The 18,982-nt window shown below is 34.7% G+C and overlaps 1 protein-coding gene across 1 annotated transcript in view; it reads right to left on the bottom strand.

Moving 5' to 3' along the window:
• Nucleotides 1-3,262: 3,262 nt before the first annotated feature.
• klf12b (Kruppel like factor 12b) overlaps nucleotides 3,263-18,982 on the bottom strand; it is a 65,732-nt gene continuing 50,012 nt past the window's right edge. The window contains exons 4-6 of the mRNA XM_056465447.1: nucleotides 17,576-17,711; nucleotides 6,309-6,466; nucleotides 3,263-3,876 (exon numbers count right to left, since the gene is read on the bottom strand). Coding sequence (XP_056321422.1) covers nucleotides 3,695-3,876; nucleotides 6,309-6,466; nucleotides 17,576-17,711 — 476 coding nt within the window. The 3' untranslated portion in view covers nucleotides 3,263-3,694. The remainder of the gene's footprint in view (nucleotides 3,877-6,308; nucleotides 6,467-17,575; nucleotides 17,712-18,982) is intronic.

Below are 18,982 nucleotides of genomic sequence, written 5' to 3'. Positions count from 1 at the left end.
AGCTCTCCTTTAAGAAAGAGAGCCGAAAAGCTCAGCGGCACATCATGGAGCTTACAGTGGATATTTCTGGGTACAGTATGTAAAATAATAATAAAAAGTTGTATTCACAAAAGTGTGGTGTATTGCTTCTTTATGGTATCTTGGTTAGTGTAGTGTGTGTCTGTGTGTTTAGGTTAAGAAACTACAGAAATGTAGACAGATGAATGTAATTTCTTAACTAAAAATTGACCAAATATGGCTCAGTAAGTCACTTTCCATCATCATTTCCAACATTATAATGCTTATAAAGGTTTTTTTTTTGTTGTTGTTGTTTTTAAAGGACTTATCAGAGATACCTCTAAGATTCAGTTCAATGTCTGCCCTCTACTGGTGACTTTAGAGATTGTTCAATTGGTTTGATTCTATAGTGTGGAAAAATAAACATTGGTAACATTTGACAATAGGCATGGGACGATAAACGTTTTCAAGGTATATCGCAGTTTGGAAGTCACGTTTTTAAAACCGCCAAAATGTTCTGCTATACCATTCCTTTGGTATATGTAAGATTTTTTTATTTTGTTTTTAGGACAACAGTATCTCCAGCAGAAATAAGATCCAAAGATGTCATTTTAAATGGTAAAGATATCAGTGTTTTTGAAACTAATGAAGGCAGCAGAAGTCAATGATTCATTTGAATTATTTAGCCTGACATGTTTACTGCTCCAAAATTTTTTAAATGTTTCTCAAAATAAAATATATTGTGTTCAAAGGGGGGAAAGTTTTAGTTTTTTACCCAGATATTAAAAAAGAATATATTTCAGAGCAGTAATCACAATAACATGAAACCGTTATATTTTAATCCAAGGTTATCATACCATCAGAATCATATACCGGCCCATGCCTACTTGACAATACGTATTATTAATGCATTAGTTAACAGTGAACAATTCTTTAACAGCACTTAATAATCTGGGTTAATGTGCATTTCTGGAATCACTAATAGCCTACATTTGCCATCAAGTTGTATAAACATGGTTTGTTCTGAATACTGTATTATAAATGATGTATCATAAAAACAATACAATTATGTTTTACCAATTACATTGATTTATAAATGCCATTCAAAGGTTTTCCAATAAGATTAAAAAGGAATACATTAACACTTTATTACAGCATGTATTAAATTGATTACAAGCGAAAGTAGGGAAATTTGTATTATAGAAGATTTGTATTTCAAATAAATGTTGTATTTGTTCTCCAAATTGTTGATTAGAAATTTCAATTCATCAATTTAAAGTCATAATCAAAGTTATGACTACAATTATATGCCTATAAGTCAAAATATTAAGCCATACAAAGTTGATATCATTTTTATGGCTTGTTTTTTGGTTATAGTTCATTTAAGAGACTTTTTTTTTTTTAAATCATTATAAATTCTTACAGACCCCGGTCTTACATGTCAGCAGTGTGCACTGTTAGTTCATTGTTACCTAATGCACAAGCTAATTGAAGTGTGATGGGAATAATTAGCAAATGGATGTTTGCAAAGACTTCGCCTGATGCATTAACACAGTACTTAGTAAATACGAAAAAAAAATCTAAAAAGCAGTGCTTTTTTACTGACCATAAATGGCGCCAAGGCTTCATAGTTCAAAAGCAATCTCACAAAAGAAAAGAAACAAGAGGACATTCAACAGATTTCTCCAGCGTACTCTACAAAGAGACTAACACCTTCAAAATGTGGCAGCTAGAAAACCACTATAAATAGAAGAGGTATCTGGATTACACAAAACAAAGCGGCGCTGAGAGAAATCCAAGGTCTTGTCCATGTTTTAAAGCCAACTGATGTAGGTTGATACTGTTTAAGGATGAGAGCCAGACCAGATCAGCAGGCGTATATATTGCTCTTCTGACTCAATTTACTGCTCTGAGCAAACCCTCATCCTCCAAAAAATACTCATTTAAAGGGCTTTTCATACTTTGATAGTTAAACCAAGGTTATCCCAAATTCAGGATATCATACATTTCATACAACTTATTCACTCAAGGTTTTTCCATCAAATACTTATGTTTCACACTGTACAATCCCAAACTGTGGTTTTACATCATGGCATATTTACATTGATTAGACATATAAAGTTTACATATGATTTTGTGGATCTGCACATTATCCTCATTTAAAAAACGGAAATGATTTTTTATACTACTAATCTAGTTGAAATATTCTATTTTATTCAATTCAGGCACCGCAATGCCAGATTAACAGCCCAAAAGGGGCGCTAATCCTACTGATTGGCCTTCTGAAAGACAACTTCAGCCTCACAGCTTCAAAAACATTGTATTGTTCGCAAATCATGCGTATGAAATTGGAAATGTTCCAATCTGTTCCAAAAAATTTCATTGGAAGCTGCTGATTAATTTAGGCGTTGCTTGTTTTTTTATGTAAGTATGAGGATATGAACTGCTCCGAATAGAAAATCATGCTTTTATCTTAAGATTACAGTAATTATGACATACATTAACAGTCATTTCAGTAACTGCCGAAGTCATTTCAGTAAACAAAACCATTTTGTCATGATTGTGTCAAAATTTCAATATGGTTGTGGTTTATACCCAATATACTATATATCTATGGTTTATCCTTAAAATTGGATTGGTTTTAATACATTTGTAGTCATTTTGAGAATTTTGTATAATTAAAATAAGGAGTAGTATTTGGTTTCTTATTAGCCCGTTGAGCAAATCAAAATAAGATCTGTAAATTGCTAAAACAACACATGTTTTATGTAAACTTTGTGGTTTTCAAGTGCTCTGAACTGGTGAAACATTCAAAGCCTTTGAAAAGGTTGCCTTCTCCCATTATTAACTCTGGAGCAGAGATATCTCACATCTTAAATGCTATGAATGCGAAACAACAGTCCTTTATCCAAGGTTAAATTCATTGTTAGACAGGTGACAGACAACCCAGGTTTAAGCGAAGTGTGAAAAGCCCTCAATTACTGAGTTGGTGCAATGAAATGAAGACAAATGTGGAGAGTAGACAGCAAAAGCCTATTGTTTTGTCCGTTTATCAAAATCAATCAGTTTAAAATCAACAGCTGGAAAAAACAGAAGACCCTAAAAGAAAATTTCGATAGGTTGGTTGTTGTGTAATCTCATTCGCTGGTGTGTTGACCTGTAAACGGCAATCTCTGGAATCAAAAGTCTCTGTCATCAGAAGAACAACTTCATCTTCCTCAGATGTGTCCGGCTCTTGATGTTCCACAAAAAAGGTAAATATTTAAGAAAAAAAAAAAAAGATGTGCAAGCAAACCGTTCCACGAAGCCGTTCCACGCTGCATTTCTTCACATTGTAAATGTTGAGTAAGAAGCAGCCATGTTTAAACAGAACGAAAGTATGATTCGGAAAGAAAAAGATAAATCAGGAAAGAAAGCGTTTGCCCGAGTGAAATATTCCTTTGAACACAAATGAAACGATCAACATCCTGGACTCCAAAATGCGTAGCTGAGCCTCGTCTCTTCCTGAATGGACCCTGTTTAGCTCTGCAATTGTGGGGAAAGCATTATAATCCTCCGTCTTCTGCTTGCTCTTTTATCCTCTCTGGATGTTTATGAGGAGCAGGGATAGCCATTTGTGTGTCCAGCCCAGCTGAACAGTATTGGGGGAGATCCAGCTCTCCTGTGTGTGTGTATGCATGCGTGTATGTGTGTGTGTTCAGACCAGCATGTGTCTCCGGCGGTGCAGGGCCAGATGGTCTGAGCGAGAGAAGCTTCGGTCGCAGTCTCCGCACTTAAAGGGTTTGACCCCAGTGTGTTTGCGGTAATGCCGTGTTAACTCGTCCGAGCGGGCGAACTTCCATGTGCAGCCGTCCCAGGTGCACTTGTATGGCTTCTCACCTGGTGGAGAAAATGGATCACATTTCAGAATTTAGCAAATAAAGTCAATCATAAAGTAATATAAAATCAATCAGGATTGGTTAAAGGGATTGACTTCTATTGACTTACATATTATGAAAAACTAATACTATGGAAGTCAATGGTTACAGGTTTCCAGCTTTCTTCAAAATATCATCTTGTGTGTCCAACAGAGGAAAATAAATCTCAAGCAGGTTATGAGAAAGTGAAGGGAGCGTGAATGATGACAGATTTCTCATTTTTGGGTTAACTACCCCTTTCATTTGAAACAATTAGGGGTGTGCGATATTTATCAGGCCCGTAGCCGGGGGGCTTCAGGTGGTTTGAAAGACCCACCCCTCGATGACAAAGGTCCAGAATTTGTCCATAACATTCATTTGTCCTATTTTGACTGCTACACCATCAGAAATTGTGAAAAAATAAACATATTGAAAAAGGCTTTAAGACCAAGCCGAATTCTCTGTTGACCGTCACATAGGTGTGACTTTAGCTAATCAGTTTTGGCCAGTGCAAACAATTATTTTTCATAAGTCAATGAGTATCATGACTCTTTTATTATTATTAGGTTTTAATTTTTATTATTCAAAAGGCAAAAATCTGACTAAGGAAAGTTGAATGTGCTGACTGGTTTATTTGCTAATAAATGACAATAGGCTAGTTTTTTTTATTGTTTAAAACTTTAACAGATTGATTTTTTTCTAATGATGGGTGTTTCCTAATGATGGGTTGCAGATGGAAGGGCATCCACTGCGTCAAACATATGCTGGATAAGTTGGCAGTTCTTTCCACTGTGGCGACCCCTGATTAGTAAAGGGACTACGCCGAAAAGAAAATGAATGAATGAATGATAAATTTGAGTTTTAAAAATATGTTTATTCACATTTCTTTATTTAAAATCTTTAGGAAATATTTTGGTACATCAAAAAGTGTGATTATGATGACCATCCGACAAGCGAATCAATAGTGCTTAAAATGTCACTAAATGCAGTATTTAAATCTCATAAAATTTCTCATTAAATAGAAAATGAGGCGTATAACTCTAGAAAGGTCCACATTTTGAGAAAAAAAAAACACCCCTTTCACCAGGCTGGCTACGAGCATGTTTATTGTCTGTGATATCATAATTGTGATTTTAACTGTGTAAACTGTGATAAATCAATTACGCAAATATAAAAAACATTACAAAATAACACTTCTCTAGAGTCAAAAAGCATTAAACTGTAAATTGCATTTATTTTCCTACTTTTTTGTTGTCGTTTCCAGCCTAGAATATTTAAAAAATATTACTATTTTTGTGTTTTGAAAATATTTTTTAATGATATAATACTTTATTTATTCAGACTTGGTAAATTTACTAAAGGACACCAAAATCTGAAGAATGCCAGTCAAGTTTTTAACTATTATTATTATTTATTTATTTTTAAGATTTATTTTTTGGCATGTTTGTCTTTATTTGACAGGACAGTAGATTGACAGAAAGTGAAGTGAGAGAGAGAGGGGGTTAGGATTGGGAAAGGTCCCGAGCCGGGAATTAAACTCAGGATGCTCAGAGCCCTGCCACACCATATGTCAGCGCACTAACCACTGGGCTAGGGCTGTGCGATTAATCAAAATCAAATTTTCAATTCGCAATTTGAAATGTTGTCATTAGTTAAATCGCAAGAGGCTGTGATATGAAATTTATATATATTATTTAATTTCCCCCACCCAGAGCAAATGCATGATTGCTTTGTGTGTGTGTGTGTGTGTGTGTGTGTGTGTGTGACAGTCTTACTAGCCAACTGAGCAAGCTTTCTTTCATTCTGCCAAATCAGACTAGCACAACTGAACAATGTGGAACGGCCACAATAAAAAAAAAAAAACACAAACAGGAAAACGCGGACAAGTGGGATGGTGGCGTCTGCCGCTTCAGAAGCATTAATAGATGAATTAATATCATAGAAAAACAGCATTGGTATTATGGGAATATTTTGATTTCAAAATCACAGACACAGAACAAAAACAGGTCATTTTTAAGAGCTGTCGCAGAATTGTTGCCACGACTTGACTACAAAATTAAATCACAAATCAAATCACAATATCTGTCAAAAAAAAAATTGCAATTACATTTTCCCCAAATCGCATAGCCCCACACTGGGCTATTGCGCCAACTAACTATTAATTTTAATAAAGGGTTTAATCATTCACTCATTAAGGCAGAAACTTCCAGCAAGGTACAGGTATTTGAAATTTAGAGTGACGGTTATTTATCCATGATAAGCCAAATATTGCTTCATTGTAGATACTGAAAACATCTCAAACAATACTAAAAGTTTTTTCCCAATATTATTGCACAACCTTAGAATCAAGACACCTTAAACTGAATGAAATGGCTGAAACTACTATACACAGACTGAATTTGACTGCCAACTAACCTGTGTGTGTCCTCCGGTGTGCCTTTAAATGGGAGCTCTTGGTATAAACTTTATTACAGCCTGCAAAGTCGCAGCGATGGATGCGTCTCTTCTTTGAGTCTGGAGATTCAGGTGGAGGTGGTCGTCGAATGCTCTCAATACTGAATGGTGACATGGAACTGAGACAGAAAGATGCACTTTAAGTAGCCAACTAACTTTATTCAGCATCATAACAAATGATTTGACACATCAGCATGTAAACAAGCTAACTGCTGCCACCGTGTGGAAGATGACTGTATGACCACAACATTTTGAAGTAAATATTTAGACCACGTGTTTCAAACCCTCACTATTACAGGTTAATTTTTTGACTTGCAATGTTTCAAGCTGCTGTTTTCAGCAGCAGCAGTGCAATATATGTGCGAAAGCAAAAGAAATCATATTTCACTTGAGCTGTGAATGTTACTTTGCATTCTTTATTTAATAATAATAATAATAATAATAATAATAATAATAATAATAAATTCCTTACATTTATATAGCTCTTTTCTAGACACTCAAGTGGCTTTACAGATTTTTTGGGGGAATCTCCTTATCCACCACCAGTGTGCAGCATCCACTTGGATGACGTGACGGCAGCCATATTGCGCCAGACCGCACATCACACACCAGCTGATGGGTGGAGAGCCAGTGTGATGAATTATAATAAGGGGATGGTTAGGAGGCCATGATGGCCAGAGAGCAAATTTGTGGGCAAATCAGTGGGCAAATTTGGGCAGAATGCCGGGTTTAAACCTCTACAATTTTTTCGAAGGACATTCTGGAATTTTTATCAACCACAGAGAGTCAGGACATCAGTTTAACGTCTCATCCGTAAGGCAGATGTAATTTAAGGCAATAAAAAAGTAATAATAAAGTGAAAAATAACATATATTTGTTGTTATTTTAATGAATTATATGTTTAATCTTTTCCTAATAGGCAAAGCTGGATTTTTAGTGTCATTACTCCAGGCTTCAGTGTCCAGTGATCACTGTTGAAATTAATATATCTTTTTAGAAGAGGAATGTCTTTACTGTCACTGTTGATGAGCTCAATGCTTTACTGCTTAATAAAAATGTAGATTTCTTAAAACATATTTGAACAGTATTGCATGTCTTCAGATTAATGTTATTTTCATTTATCTTTATTTTAAACATTTGTCAGTAAATAGTTTTTTTTAATAAACACTGTACACTGAAGTCTTCTGTTTCATTTTACGGTTGAATTTTTCACATAGTTTAATGACTTATTCTTTCATATATTTTAATAAATATAGGGCAGAATAATATTTAATAAATACAGGGCAGCATAAATAGGCATCCATAAATATATCAGTTATGTTGAATGACTATAAACCCTTTTGAGGGATGTAAACAATAACAATATTCCTAACATATGTTCTTTTTTAGATTTTTAATTTCTATAGCTTCTGAGAATCCAAAAAAGTCCAAATAATGGTAAATAATCATATGGCAGGTGTTTTAGTAAGGTTATCATTAAATTGCCTCTTGGTACAGAAATAATTTGACAACAAGCGGGAAATTTTCATGGGCCAATGACGTCATCACATTGAAATGGTCTTTGGAACATTATTTAACCATATTTTGATATTTTATTTATTATACTTTTACAGTTTACATTTGTATACCTTTATTAATCAATTATTTAGTTTAGTTAACAGAATTTGTAAGTTATGTTTTTTATTTTAAACAATATTTCTATTCTTTCCCATATTGCTATGTGCCCTTCCTAAAGTATCACTAGATGGTGCTGTAGGCCTGATGTATCATTATGGTTCAACACAAACACTCACAGTCCAAAAACATCACTTCTTTTTTTCTCTCTCTCCAAACAAGTTCTTACAGCGACGTGACATTTGTTGCTTGTTAGTTTGAAAATAGTTAGTGCACTGTTAGTGAATACCTCTACATGATTAACATTACACAATATAATGAATTAACAGAACAAAACTGCATAGTATTAACACGCTATCTGTTGTGACTGTTGAGGGGGAAAAAATGAATTACTGCCATTCCAGACGGTGGGCCTGCTTTCAGACTGTAAATCTGGCTCTCATTGAGAGGATTTGTACACGAAATCAACCAATGAGCTCACTGAACTGTTGGAGAAGAGCAGAGAGCCACGTAAGTGTGAGGACATGCTGTGTTTCAAAGAGAAAGGGAGTCATTTTATTTCATTTCCTCCAAAGGTAGAGACAGAAGAGAGCCTAATTGCATTGCATTGTCCTTGCTGGCCTTCCCTTCTAAGGTAATAAGAGCTCATGTCCCCTGCTCTGCTGATTGGCATGGACTGGGCGGGACTGTTATAGCGGGCCGAGGGGGGCAGAGCCAGACTAAACCCCTCCAGTGAAGTGACTCCTCTTCCTGTCGCCTCTCCCTGCTCCTGGGTCACCTGTTGGTGTTGGTGAGCTGCCAAGCGAAGGCTGAGCGGAAATGAGCCAATGTGTCAGAAATGAGTCTAAACGCTCTCTGGCTGCAGCCAAAAGCTTAAGCTGCTGACTTGTTGCCTTGCTGTGACTTTGCAGACAGTGTTTGTGCACACGAAGACTCCTGAAACTGATTTATGGTGCAGCATGATGGTTTATTCTTGAAATCTAAATAGAGCTTTGGTGATAAGTAGGTCCACACGAAATCTGCGCGTGCACATTTTTCACTCATCATTGAGTCTATTTATTTACTTGTGTAAACGTGTGTAGATTTATATTTATTCAGTTTTGAAATTAATTTTAGAGATATAATTAACTAATATAAAATGTTCAAATGATTTATTTACAATACAGTTTGTAAAGTAATATTTTCTGTCTTTTAGTAGATATTTTATATGAGAGACTTGCTTTGTTCACCAAGTACGTGGATCTAATTGTATTTGCATTGCAAACATTAAACAAAAAAGTTAAAAAGGTATTATTTGTTTTGATTTCCGCAGATTCTTTACAAAATTCTGTGCAGAAATTGCAAAAAACGCCGATTCTGTCTGGCCTTAGTGATAAGTAAGGGAATGTTAAATTACTACAACTCTACAATAGTGTAACTTCTAGTTATTGACCTTTTAGTTGGTCAAAACCTGAAATGTTTTAAACACAGTATGACCACAGAGAGCAGCTTTCAGAAGTTAAGTTTAATTTTTAGCTTAACTGTCAGGGTTGCAATGATTAGGAATGTGGGACAAAAACAGCATTCCTGCAAGTCTCACAGTCAATTTTAAGACTTTAAGAACTTAAGACTTTTTCATTTTGATTTAATTTCTTTTTACTGCTAATCGCAACATTAAAAAAAAACATAGAAAAGGAATGCAGCCACAAAATCACTTGATAATTTAATTATTTGTTAAAAATTTAACACTTTACTAAAAAAATACTATGGGCTTTATTTTAACAATCTAATCACATGGTCTACAGCGCACAGTACAAGTGCACTTAGGCCATGTCCGAATCCAAAATGTAAGTATTTTAAGGATGGGAAAAACAGTTGGCATGTCCAGCGCATAGTCTAAAAGGGTCGTCATTATTCTCTTAATGAGTTACTGGTGTGTTTTGGGTGTAACTTGCATTATACATGCATCAGAGTCTCATCTCCCTCTCCATTTAAGAATGAGATGCAGTCACACCATGGCACATTCCCTATTTTCATTTGTCATTTCTGCAAATAGGTGTGCCATTAATGACTTTAGACCAGCTTTTATGACGTCATGACGTCTATTTCAGGTGCTTTAAAATAGTAACATGCCAACAATGCACCTGAACACACCTCCTTTTCAGACCTGCACATAAATGGGTGCAAATGCATTTGTCAGTTAAACAACGTGGCACAGAATATTAAATTGATACCTGCGTCAGGCTGAAACTAGCAGAAAACACTTGTGTCATTCCTAATAGGGCCCTTAGACGCAAAGCAGAAGTCCTATTAGAGGTACTGTTATACATTGGAAATTTAGACCAGTTTAAAATTATTTTAGACCAAGAGCAAGACACTTCTAAGGCCTAAAATTTTGATTTGGAAATTTGAAAACCTTCCAGAAACTGTTCAAAGGCAGCGAGGGATATATTATCTTCTTCTTAGGTATGCATCCTTCGAAGGGAGCATTTTGCAGCTTTCGAATGCAGCGTCTCTTGCTGGCTTGAGCAAATGCACTGAGACAGAGAGAGAGAGAGAGAGAGAGAGAGAGAGAGAGAGAGAGAGAGAGAGAGAGAAAGAGAGAGAGAGAGAGAGAGAGAGAGAGAGAGAGAGAGAGAGAGAGAGAGAGAGAGAGAGAGAGAAAGAGAGACCCAAGAGGGGAGAAGTGAAATTGAGACGAGGAGACAAAGTGAAGGCGAGAAAGAGGCAATGAGCCAAGCAGGTTGTGTTTCTTTTTTTGTTTTGTTTTTTGTTTTTTCACTCAGAGAAATTACAAACTAGTGAGAGCAAGTTTGTGTGAGACTGAAAGTTGGTGGTGAGATGAAACTGGCTGATGCTGGTAAGAGAAGCTCAGAGGGAGTGAAGGAGCACAAGGGGAGTGACAGGATTTACAGTGGAAAGATTTTCAGAGGGAAACTCTCACAGGATGTTTACTGTCTGATATATTTCAGAGGGGACGCCACTGACATAAATACTGATACAGTAGTCAGCCTTGTGGAAAATGACTTGAAAATACAGAATGACCTGACAGGTAAAGATGCTTATTCCGTTTAATGTAATAGTAGATTCCTCTTTTATTTGTTTCTAGATGCGTAGTGTACTAGATGTCTCCTAATTTATAATTCTTTCCATCTTTAACAGGAGTGCCCAAACTCTGTCCTAGAGGGCCGGTGTCCTGCAGAGTTTAGCTCCAACTTGCCTAAAAAATGCCTGTCTTGAAATTGTAACACTTACAGGACAAAGCCTTCCAGGACCAAGTTTGGGCACCCCTGATCTATACCATATCAATATCTCTTTATATATAGCTATAATTACGATGGATACATTGGAAATACAATAGAAAATACGTTTTAAATTATTAATAAAAAAAATAACCCAACGACATTTAATTTCCAGCTATATTAATATGTGCATGAACAAAAATGATGAATAAAAACGTATGCCATCAAATTACTTAGGATAAAAAAGCATCTTCTAAATGCAAAAATGTGAATGAAAGCATCAAAAATACCTACAAATGCATATTTTTAAGGTTCTATGCAACTGTTTTTTAATGGGTCAAATTGACCCACAAACATCAAAACGTATGAATGTTGGTATGCACATTCAGTCCAAAATTTGTAAATTCATAACAGAAAAGAAAAATTGAGAAAGAAAATCTAAAATATGAAAAAGTAAAAAACAAAACAAAAAAAAAAACAGTTAATTAAAAAAAACAATCATGGTTTCCTAGCATTTCACCAAAAGTTTGGGTTGGTTTAATAAGATATCAAAATCAGCTAAAGAGTGATGACTACATGATTTGGTGCTACAACAACAGACTTGTACTCTGTAAAAAATTCTGGGTTGTGTTGTCCCAACACAAATCCATTAAATTTGCGCAATCACTTTTACAAATTTAAGTGTATTGAACATAAAACAATTAAGTTGTTCCACACTGTAAAACCCAATAGTTTAATGTAACTTAAACCATTTGAGGAAACCGATTGCAACAAATCATTTAAGTTCAAAAACTAATCCTAATGAGTACTGTGAACTTAATCCATTTGAGTAAACGATTTGAGCACAGTAAAACCCGATAAATGAAATCAAACCAGCTAAGTACTGTAAAATCCAATACGTTAAGGCAACTCAAACCATTTGAGGAAACCGATTGCTACAAACCATTTGAGTTAAAAAACAACTAATCTATATGAGTACTGTGAACTTCATTTAAGTTAAAGTAGGGGGGCAGATAATATACAATAAATCACATAATTAACCTAGCTAAGCCTTTAAATGTCACTTTAAGCTGTATAGAAGTATCTTGAAAAATATCTAGTAAAATATTATTTACTGACATCATGGCAAAGATAAAAAAAATCAGTTATTATAAATGAGTTATTAAAGCTATTATGATTAGAAATGTGTTGAAAATCTTCTCCCCATTAAACAGAAACTGGGGAAAAAAATAAACAGGGTAGCTAATAATTCAGGGGGGCTAATAATTCTGACTTCAACTGTATATATGCACCCTCTGCCATCCTGCCTCTGTTTTTGTGTCTTTGTTTCTGTGTTGAGGCGGTGGGACATATAAAGTCTTCTGTATGCGGAATTGTTTAAATCAGGCTGAATTGAGCTCTGTTTTTGTCTCTTCTCTTCCTTCAGAGTGACCAGTGCAGTACGCTTTCTGCTCTGGGTGTTCTCTGATAGGCTAAACATTTGTCACAACAAGACCTGCAACTCATCTGAAAATCCCACAGAGAGAAAGCAGGCTGAGGAGAGCAACAGCAGAGAACAAGTACAGAGAAGCGGATAGAGTGGGTTAGATTACTGTAGGTGCAGATACGGTGTAAAATAAAATAAAATAAAATAAAATAAAATAAAATAAAATAAAATAAAATAAAATAAAATAAAATAAAATAAAATAAAATAAAATAAAATAAAATAAAATAAAATAAAATAAAATATAAAATAAAATAAATGCCATTATTATAAATGAATAAATATTTTAAAATGTGTATTGATAACATTATAAAAATATATAATATAACAAATATTTTTTATTTAAAATATTTTAATGTGTACAATAAATTTATGATTTTTTAAAATAACTATTTTGACAATGTTAATTCAAGGTTTTTATGCATAATCGAGGAATCGCTATATTATCATTAGCAGTATGAAATATAGATTATGACATTGAATCAAATCAGTTTAATTTTCATGCTGTTTATAACTATTAACATGATATATTTACCACAAGCAGATAGTTTGTTTTACTTTAAACCATCTGGTCTTGACATTTATGATAGAAACTGTTTATTGTTAATGCCCCATATTTTATGCCTTTTTGAATACCGTCAAGCAGTAAAATTTAGTTGTTGAATGAGAGGCATTAAGGCATTATTTTCTATATTTGATTCATTTAGTGCTACCAGTTGCCAAATTTATATTATTTCTGACTGAAAGTACAAGGGGGAAAAAATCTCTCAACAATTAAATTTTGAACGTGTGACTTGAACGTGTGACGTAGTCTGGAAAATAATTGATGAAATATTTGAAATAAAAATATTAAATCTCCCTTTGGTCTGAAACTGACATCAGCAGCTTAAAGGCAGATATCAGCACACATCAGCATATGTCCTCTCACTCAGAGAGCTGTGTTGTGCTACAGCACACACGTGGATATTTAAATGAAGTGCAGAGCTGGCAGTTGCTCTCTCCTAAATTTGGTCATCCGCTGGTGAGAACGGTTTTAAAGTGGAGACTGAGTCATTTTGGGTCGGCCGTGACCGGCCTCTGACAGGCGTATGAGCCGAGGGGGGTTATTTTAGTCCCATGAGACCTTGTCATGCCTGCCAAAAACGCTAATGGGCTCTCATGTTTTTGATGATCACAGCTGTATATTAAAGGTATAGTTCACCTAAAAATGAAAATTCTGTCCTTATTTACTCACCCCTCACTTGTTCCTAACCTGTTTGAGTTTTGGGGTCCCACTTTATATTAAGTGTCCTTAACTACTATGCACTTGCATCAAAAAATAAATACAATGTCCTTACTGTGTTCATCATGTATTTGAGAACACTTGTGGTGTTCTTGAGTTGGGATAGAGGTAGGGTTATGGACAGGTTTGGTGGTATGGATAGGTTTAAGGGTGGGTTAAGGTGTAAGGGATGGTCAACAGTGTATTTACAAATGTAGTTCATTCATTCATTTTCTTTTTGGCTTAGTCCCTTTATTAATGTGGGGTCGCCACAGCAGAATGAACCGCCAACTTATCCAGCATATGTTTTTATGCAGCGGATGCCCTTCCACCTGCAACCCATCTCTGGGAAACATTCATACACACTCATTAACACTCATACACTACGGACAATTTAGCCTACCCAATTCACCTGTACCACATGTCTTTGGACTGTGGGTGAAACTGGAGCACCTGGAGAAAACACACACGAACGCAGGGAGAACATGCAAACTCCACACAGAAACGCCAACTGACCCAGCCGATGCTCGAACCAGCAACCTTCTTACAAATGTAGTTACAGAAGTTAAATACATACGGGTATTTACTCAAGCACAAGTACACAGTAAATGCATGTATTTACACAATAAGTACATCATAAAAAATTATTAAATTATTAATTAAATTATTAATTAAAAGTACATATCAGTAAAGGACACTTAATATAAAGTTTCTTCTGTTGAACATAAATGAAGTTATTTTGGAAAAATGCTGGTAGCTGGGACTCATTAACTTCCGTAGGCTGCATCCAAAATCACTTACTAGTTACGTAAGTAGTATACTTGAATTTAATACATGACCGTTAGAAAAATATGTTCTATATAGTATAAATGTGAGTAGCATGAATGGAATTCACCATTTGTCATTAACACATCGCGTAAGTTGGGTTGCCTCACTCCCATTCATGAATTCTCTTGTGTAGCATCATGAGAGCTTCTTCGAAAAAGGTGTTTTGTCAAGTATTTATGAGTGAGTTATCGAATCACTCGTTCAAATTGTTGTAAAAATTATTGATTAAAACAATATAATGATTTTATTTTAAAGAATATTGCAGCAAATAAAGTTTTGTCTGAACTTCTAGTAAATCACGCTACCTTTTGTCAGAATTGTCAATGAATAATTTGTTCAGGAGCGTCACGGTGGCGCAGTGGGTAGCACGACCACCTTACAGCAAGAAGGCCGGTGGGTTTGAGCCTCGGCTGGGTCAGTTGGCATTTGTGTGTGTAGTTTACATGTTCTCCCTGTGTTCGCATGGGTTTCCTCCGAGTGCTCCGGTTTCCCCCACTGTCATTCTGCTGTGGTGACCCCAGATTAATAAAGGGACTAAACCGAAAAGAAAATGGATGAATAAATAATTTGTTCAGGAGATTTTCAAAAATGCTGTTTTATAAAGTAACGAAATATGTAAAGTCTTTATGAGTGAGTTTTAAACCAGAGATTTAAAAAATATATATATTTTTAAATATTATATATATTTTTTTTAATTATTGCAACTAAATTTAGTCTGAGCCTAGTCATGGTTCCTACTTTAAATCAAATTTCCTGACTTTCCCTGACTAAAGAGCTGAATATCCATGACTTCTAGTTAATGGAAGAAAGCCGCTGCTGCGCTTTGCAAAATATTAAAACAGTTTTAACTTGAATATAATTTTGCATGATGTTCATAGACACTATTAGAACAACAATGGATAATTTAGTAAGTTTTAAACTTACTGTTTGCTTGACTGAGAAATGTTCTCTCTCCCATATTAAATAACTAAATAGTAATTATTATTATTATTATTTATTTAGATTTTAACTAATGGAAAAAAATAAAGAGACAAACAATATTCCTTATACTCCACTTTCATTGTCTGGAACCTTCTAAAAGTTCATGATATTTTAGAAATTCCTTAACTCGAGTTAACCCTGTCAAGTACTTTTTTGTTGTCTATTCAGAATTACGCAGGAGAATCCTTTTTTTAAGCAAAAACAAAACAAATAACAACTAACAATTTCATCCAAATTGGCGCAGCTCGAACGTAGACTGCATTTTATTGCCTGGCCTTTCAAAAATTTCCAGTCCGATTGCTGCGCAAAAAACACTGACCCAATTAAACAACAATATTCTTCATCAAACACGTCTTTGATGTGATAAACGCTTATTTGTTCTCGTCCATTGAGTCCGCTGTGCTATCGCTGTTATTCTTGTGGCGACGCTGCCCACAATGTTATCTTATTTCACATGCTAGAATGAACACAGCTGCACACATGGGCTTTTCCTCTGTCTCTCCAAACAGCTAGAAGCAGCAGATCTCCCAATAACACCATTCCTGTAAACCTGGTTCAACAGTTTTTTAGGGGGCATTCCAATACACGGGGGGCCAAAGTCCTCGTCTGTAACACATTCGGAGCAAAGGGAAACGTTTATGTGTTGAGAGCGCAGGAGCTGTGACATACAGAGGAATCCTGGAATACTTTCCAAACCATTTGCCTAAATAAAAGGCGGACGACAGGGTGCTGGTAGGGGGACTGGTTCATGGAAAACTCGATTTTTTTTAATGGCCTGCAGGCTTGAGAGTCTTCTGGTTTTGATCATGTCACTGTCTTTAAAGAGACGACTACCTCATCTGAGTGAACACACGTGGAGCTGTGGCGCCAAGAATGGGAAACCAGAACTACAGCATTTGAACTGTATCAAATATTAAATAAATACAGGGTCAGATGTTATTTTAAAAAGAATGATGTACATGAAAGGCTTTACAGTTTGTAGAGTGTCTTTCACAAGAAAGAAGTCAAGCAGGATTGGGACCATCATAAAGCTGTGCAAATGATGACAGAATTATCATTTTGAGAGTAAATTATATTTATATTTGCAAATTTATTTCAATTAATCATTAAATTAAATGATCTAAATTAAAAGAAAAAATAATAATTAATTAAAAGTATAGACAGATTTTTAAATAAAATAAATTTCATTTTAGTTAGACGTAAAGGAAATATTTGTCTTTTAGATTTGTATTTAGTTGAATCTAAAACTAGTATAAACAATACTTAAAACAATAGCCATGTTTTTTACTAATTTAAAATAATAATTATAATAATAGCAACAATTATCTAAAAGTAACAGTGATAATAGTATTATATTATTTAGATATTATTTTAGATATTTCTATAATCTCACGTTTACTTTTATTTCAGCTTGTCTCTGACAAGAAAATTTTTAAGTGTAATTTTTATAGATTTTTTTTATAAAACTAAATTTTTTAAAGAAACAGATAAAAAACAAACCAAAAAAAAACTAAAATAGCTCAATTAAATTAATTAAAACACAAAAATCAATCAATACTGTAGACTTATTGTTAATCCCAACCAAATTACCAAAGCATTAACTTTAATAAAAAAAACTAAATATTTGCTTAAATAGCAAGCCCTTTGAATATCATATTTGACAAACAGAGGCTGAAATCAAATAAAATGAGAAACACAACTTCAAAATCACACACCAAAAATACAAATACAACGTGCTGATGTCAACTCTAGCTCAGTGCAGAATTACAGTATGTCTCAGCAGATTGTCAGTGTGCATATGTTATAGTGTGTAGTCAGTGTATGTTTATAGAGTACTCACTCCTGTACTGCTCGTGCTATAGACAGCGCCGTGGATCCTGTTTCATTAACACTGTCCAAGGTCACGTTTGGCAGGTCGTCATCATCACTGTCACTTTTGATTTGTCTTGGCGACAGGCCATTGGGGTCTGTTTGTGCTGCCGCGGGGGAAAACAACAGAGGAGGAGGTTAGTTATATGGCTGTAATATGCGAACTGCCTAAGGCCACTCAGACCCATTCAAAAGCTCACAATATGCCACACGACCACGAGCAGAAATTACAGAAACATTTCAGGGTGTTTCTTCAACTTCTGGCACTTCCATGTGCCTGGGGTCGATTTACTATTAGCAGATTTCATATTTTTTTCATTATATTTAAGTCACAACATCTATCTTGGAAGCATTATCATGCATTTCGTATTAATATTTGATACATTTCAAATGCCCAAATACAAACTTAAAAAACATATACAGTTAAAGTCAGAACTATTAGTCCCATTTGAATTTTTTTTTTTTTCATTTTCTTTTTGTCTGATTTCATTCATTTGTCTGATAATATTTTTTCTTCTGGAGAAAGTTTTATTTCTTTTATTTCAGCAAGAACAAATGCAGTTGTTTTTATCATTTTAAGGTCAATATTATTAGCCCCTTTAAGCTATATATTTTTTTCGATAGTCTACAGCAGTGTTTCCCAACCCTGTTCCTGAAGGCACACCAACAGAACACATTTTCAACCTCTCCCTAGTCAAACACACCTGAATCAACTTATTATAACATCAGAAGAGACTCCAACACCTGAAGTTAATGGGTCAGAAAAGGGAGACATCCAAATACTGTATGTACTGTTGGTGTGCCTCCAGGAACAGGGTTGGGAAACACTGGTCTACAGAACAAACCATCGGTATACAATAACTTGCCTAATTACCCTAACCTGCCTAGTTAACCTAATTAACCTAGTTAAGCCTTTAAATGTCACTTTAAGCTGTATAGAAGTGTCTTGAAAAACATCTAGTCAAATATTATTTACTGTCATCATAACAAAGATAAAATAAATCAGTTATTAGAAATGAGTTATTAAAACTATTATGTTTAGAAATGTGTTGAAAAAAATCTTCTCCCCATTAACCAGAAATTTGGGAAAAAAATAAGGGGGCTAATAATTCAGGGGGGCTAATAATTCTGAGTTCAACTGTATATAAATAGGATGCAAAAGAGTCATCTGAAATTCTCTTCTCAAATTATTTTTTTTTCCATGACTCCTTTTGCTACTCAATTTTTCTATCATAAGACTCATTTTAGAAGAAAATTTCAGAATTTCAGACTTATTAGGTGGTGGGAATTATACATTAGTATATTTACTGAAAGTCCACAGTTAAAAGGTGTGTATTAAAAATGTTGGTAACTGACGTTAGCTTATTTTTTTTATTTA

Source organism: Danio aesculapii, chromosome 9 (genome assembly GCF_903798145.1).
Source record: "Danio aesculapii chromosome 9, fDanAes4.1, whole genome shotgun sequence".
NCBI classification, from domain to species: Eukaryota; Metazoa; Chordata; class Actinopteri; order Cypriniformes; family Danionidae; genus Danio; species Danio aesculapii.
This window is presented reverse-complemented; position numbering and strand designations above follow the sequence as displayed.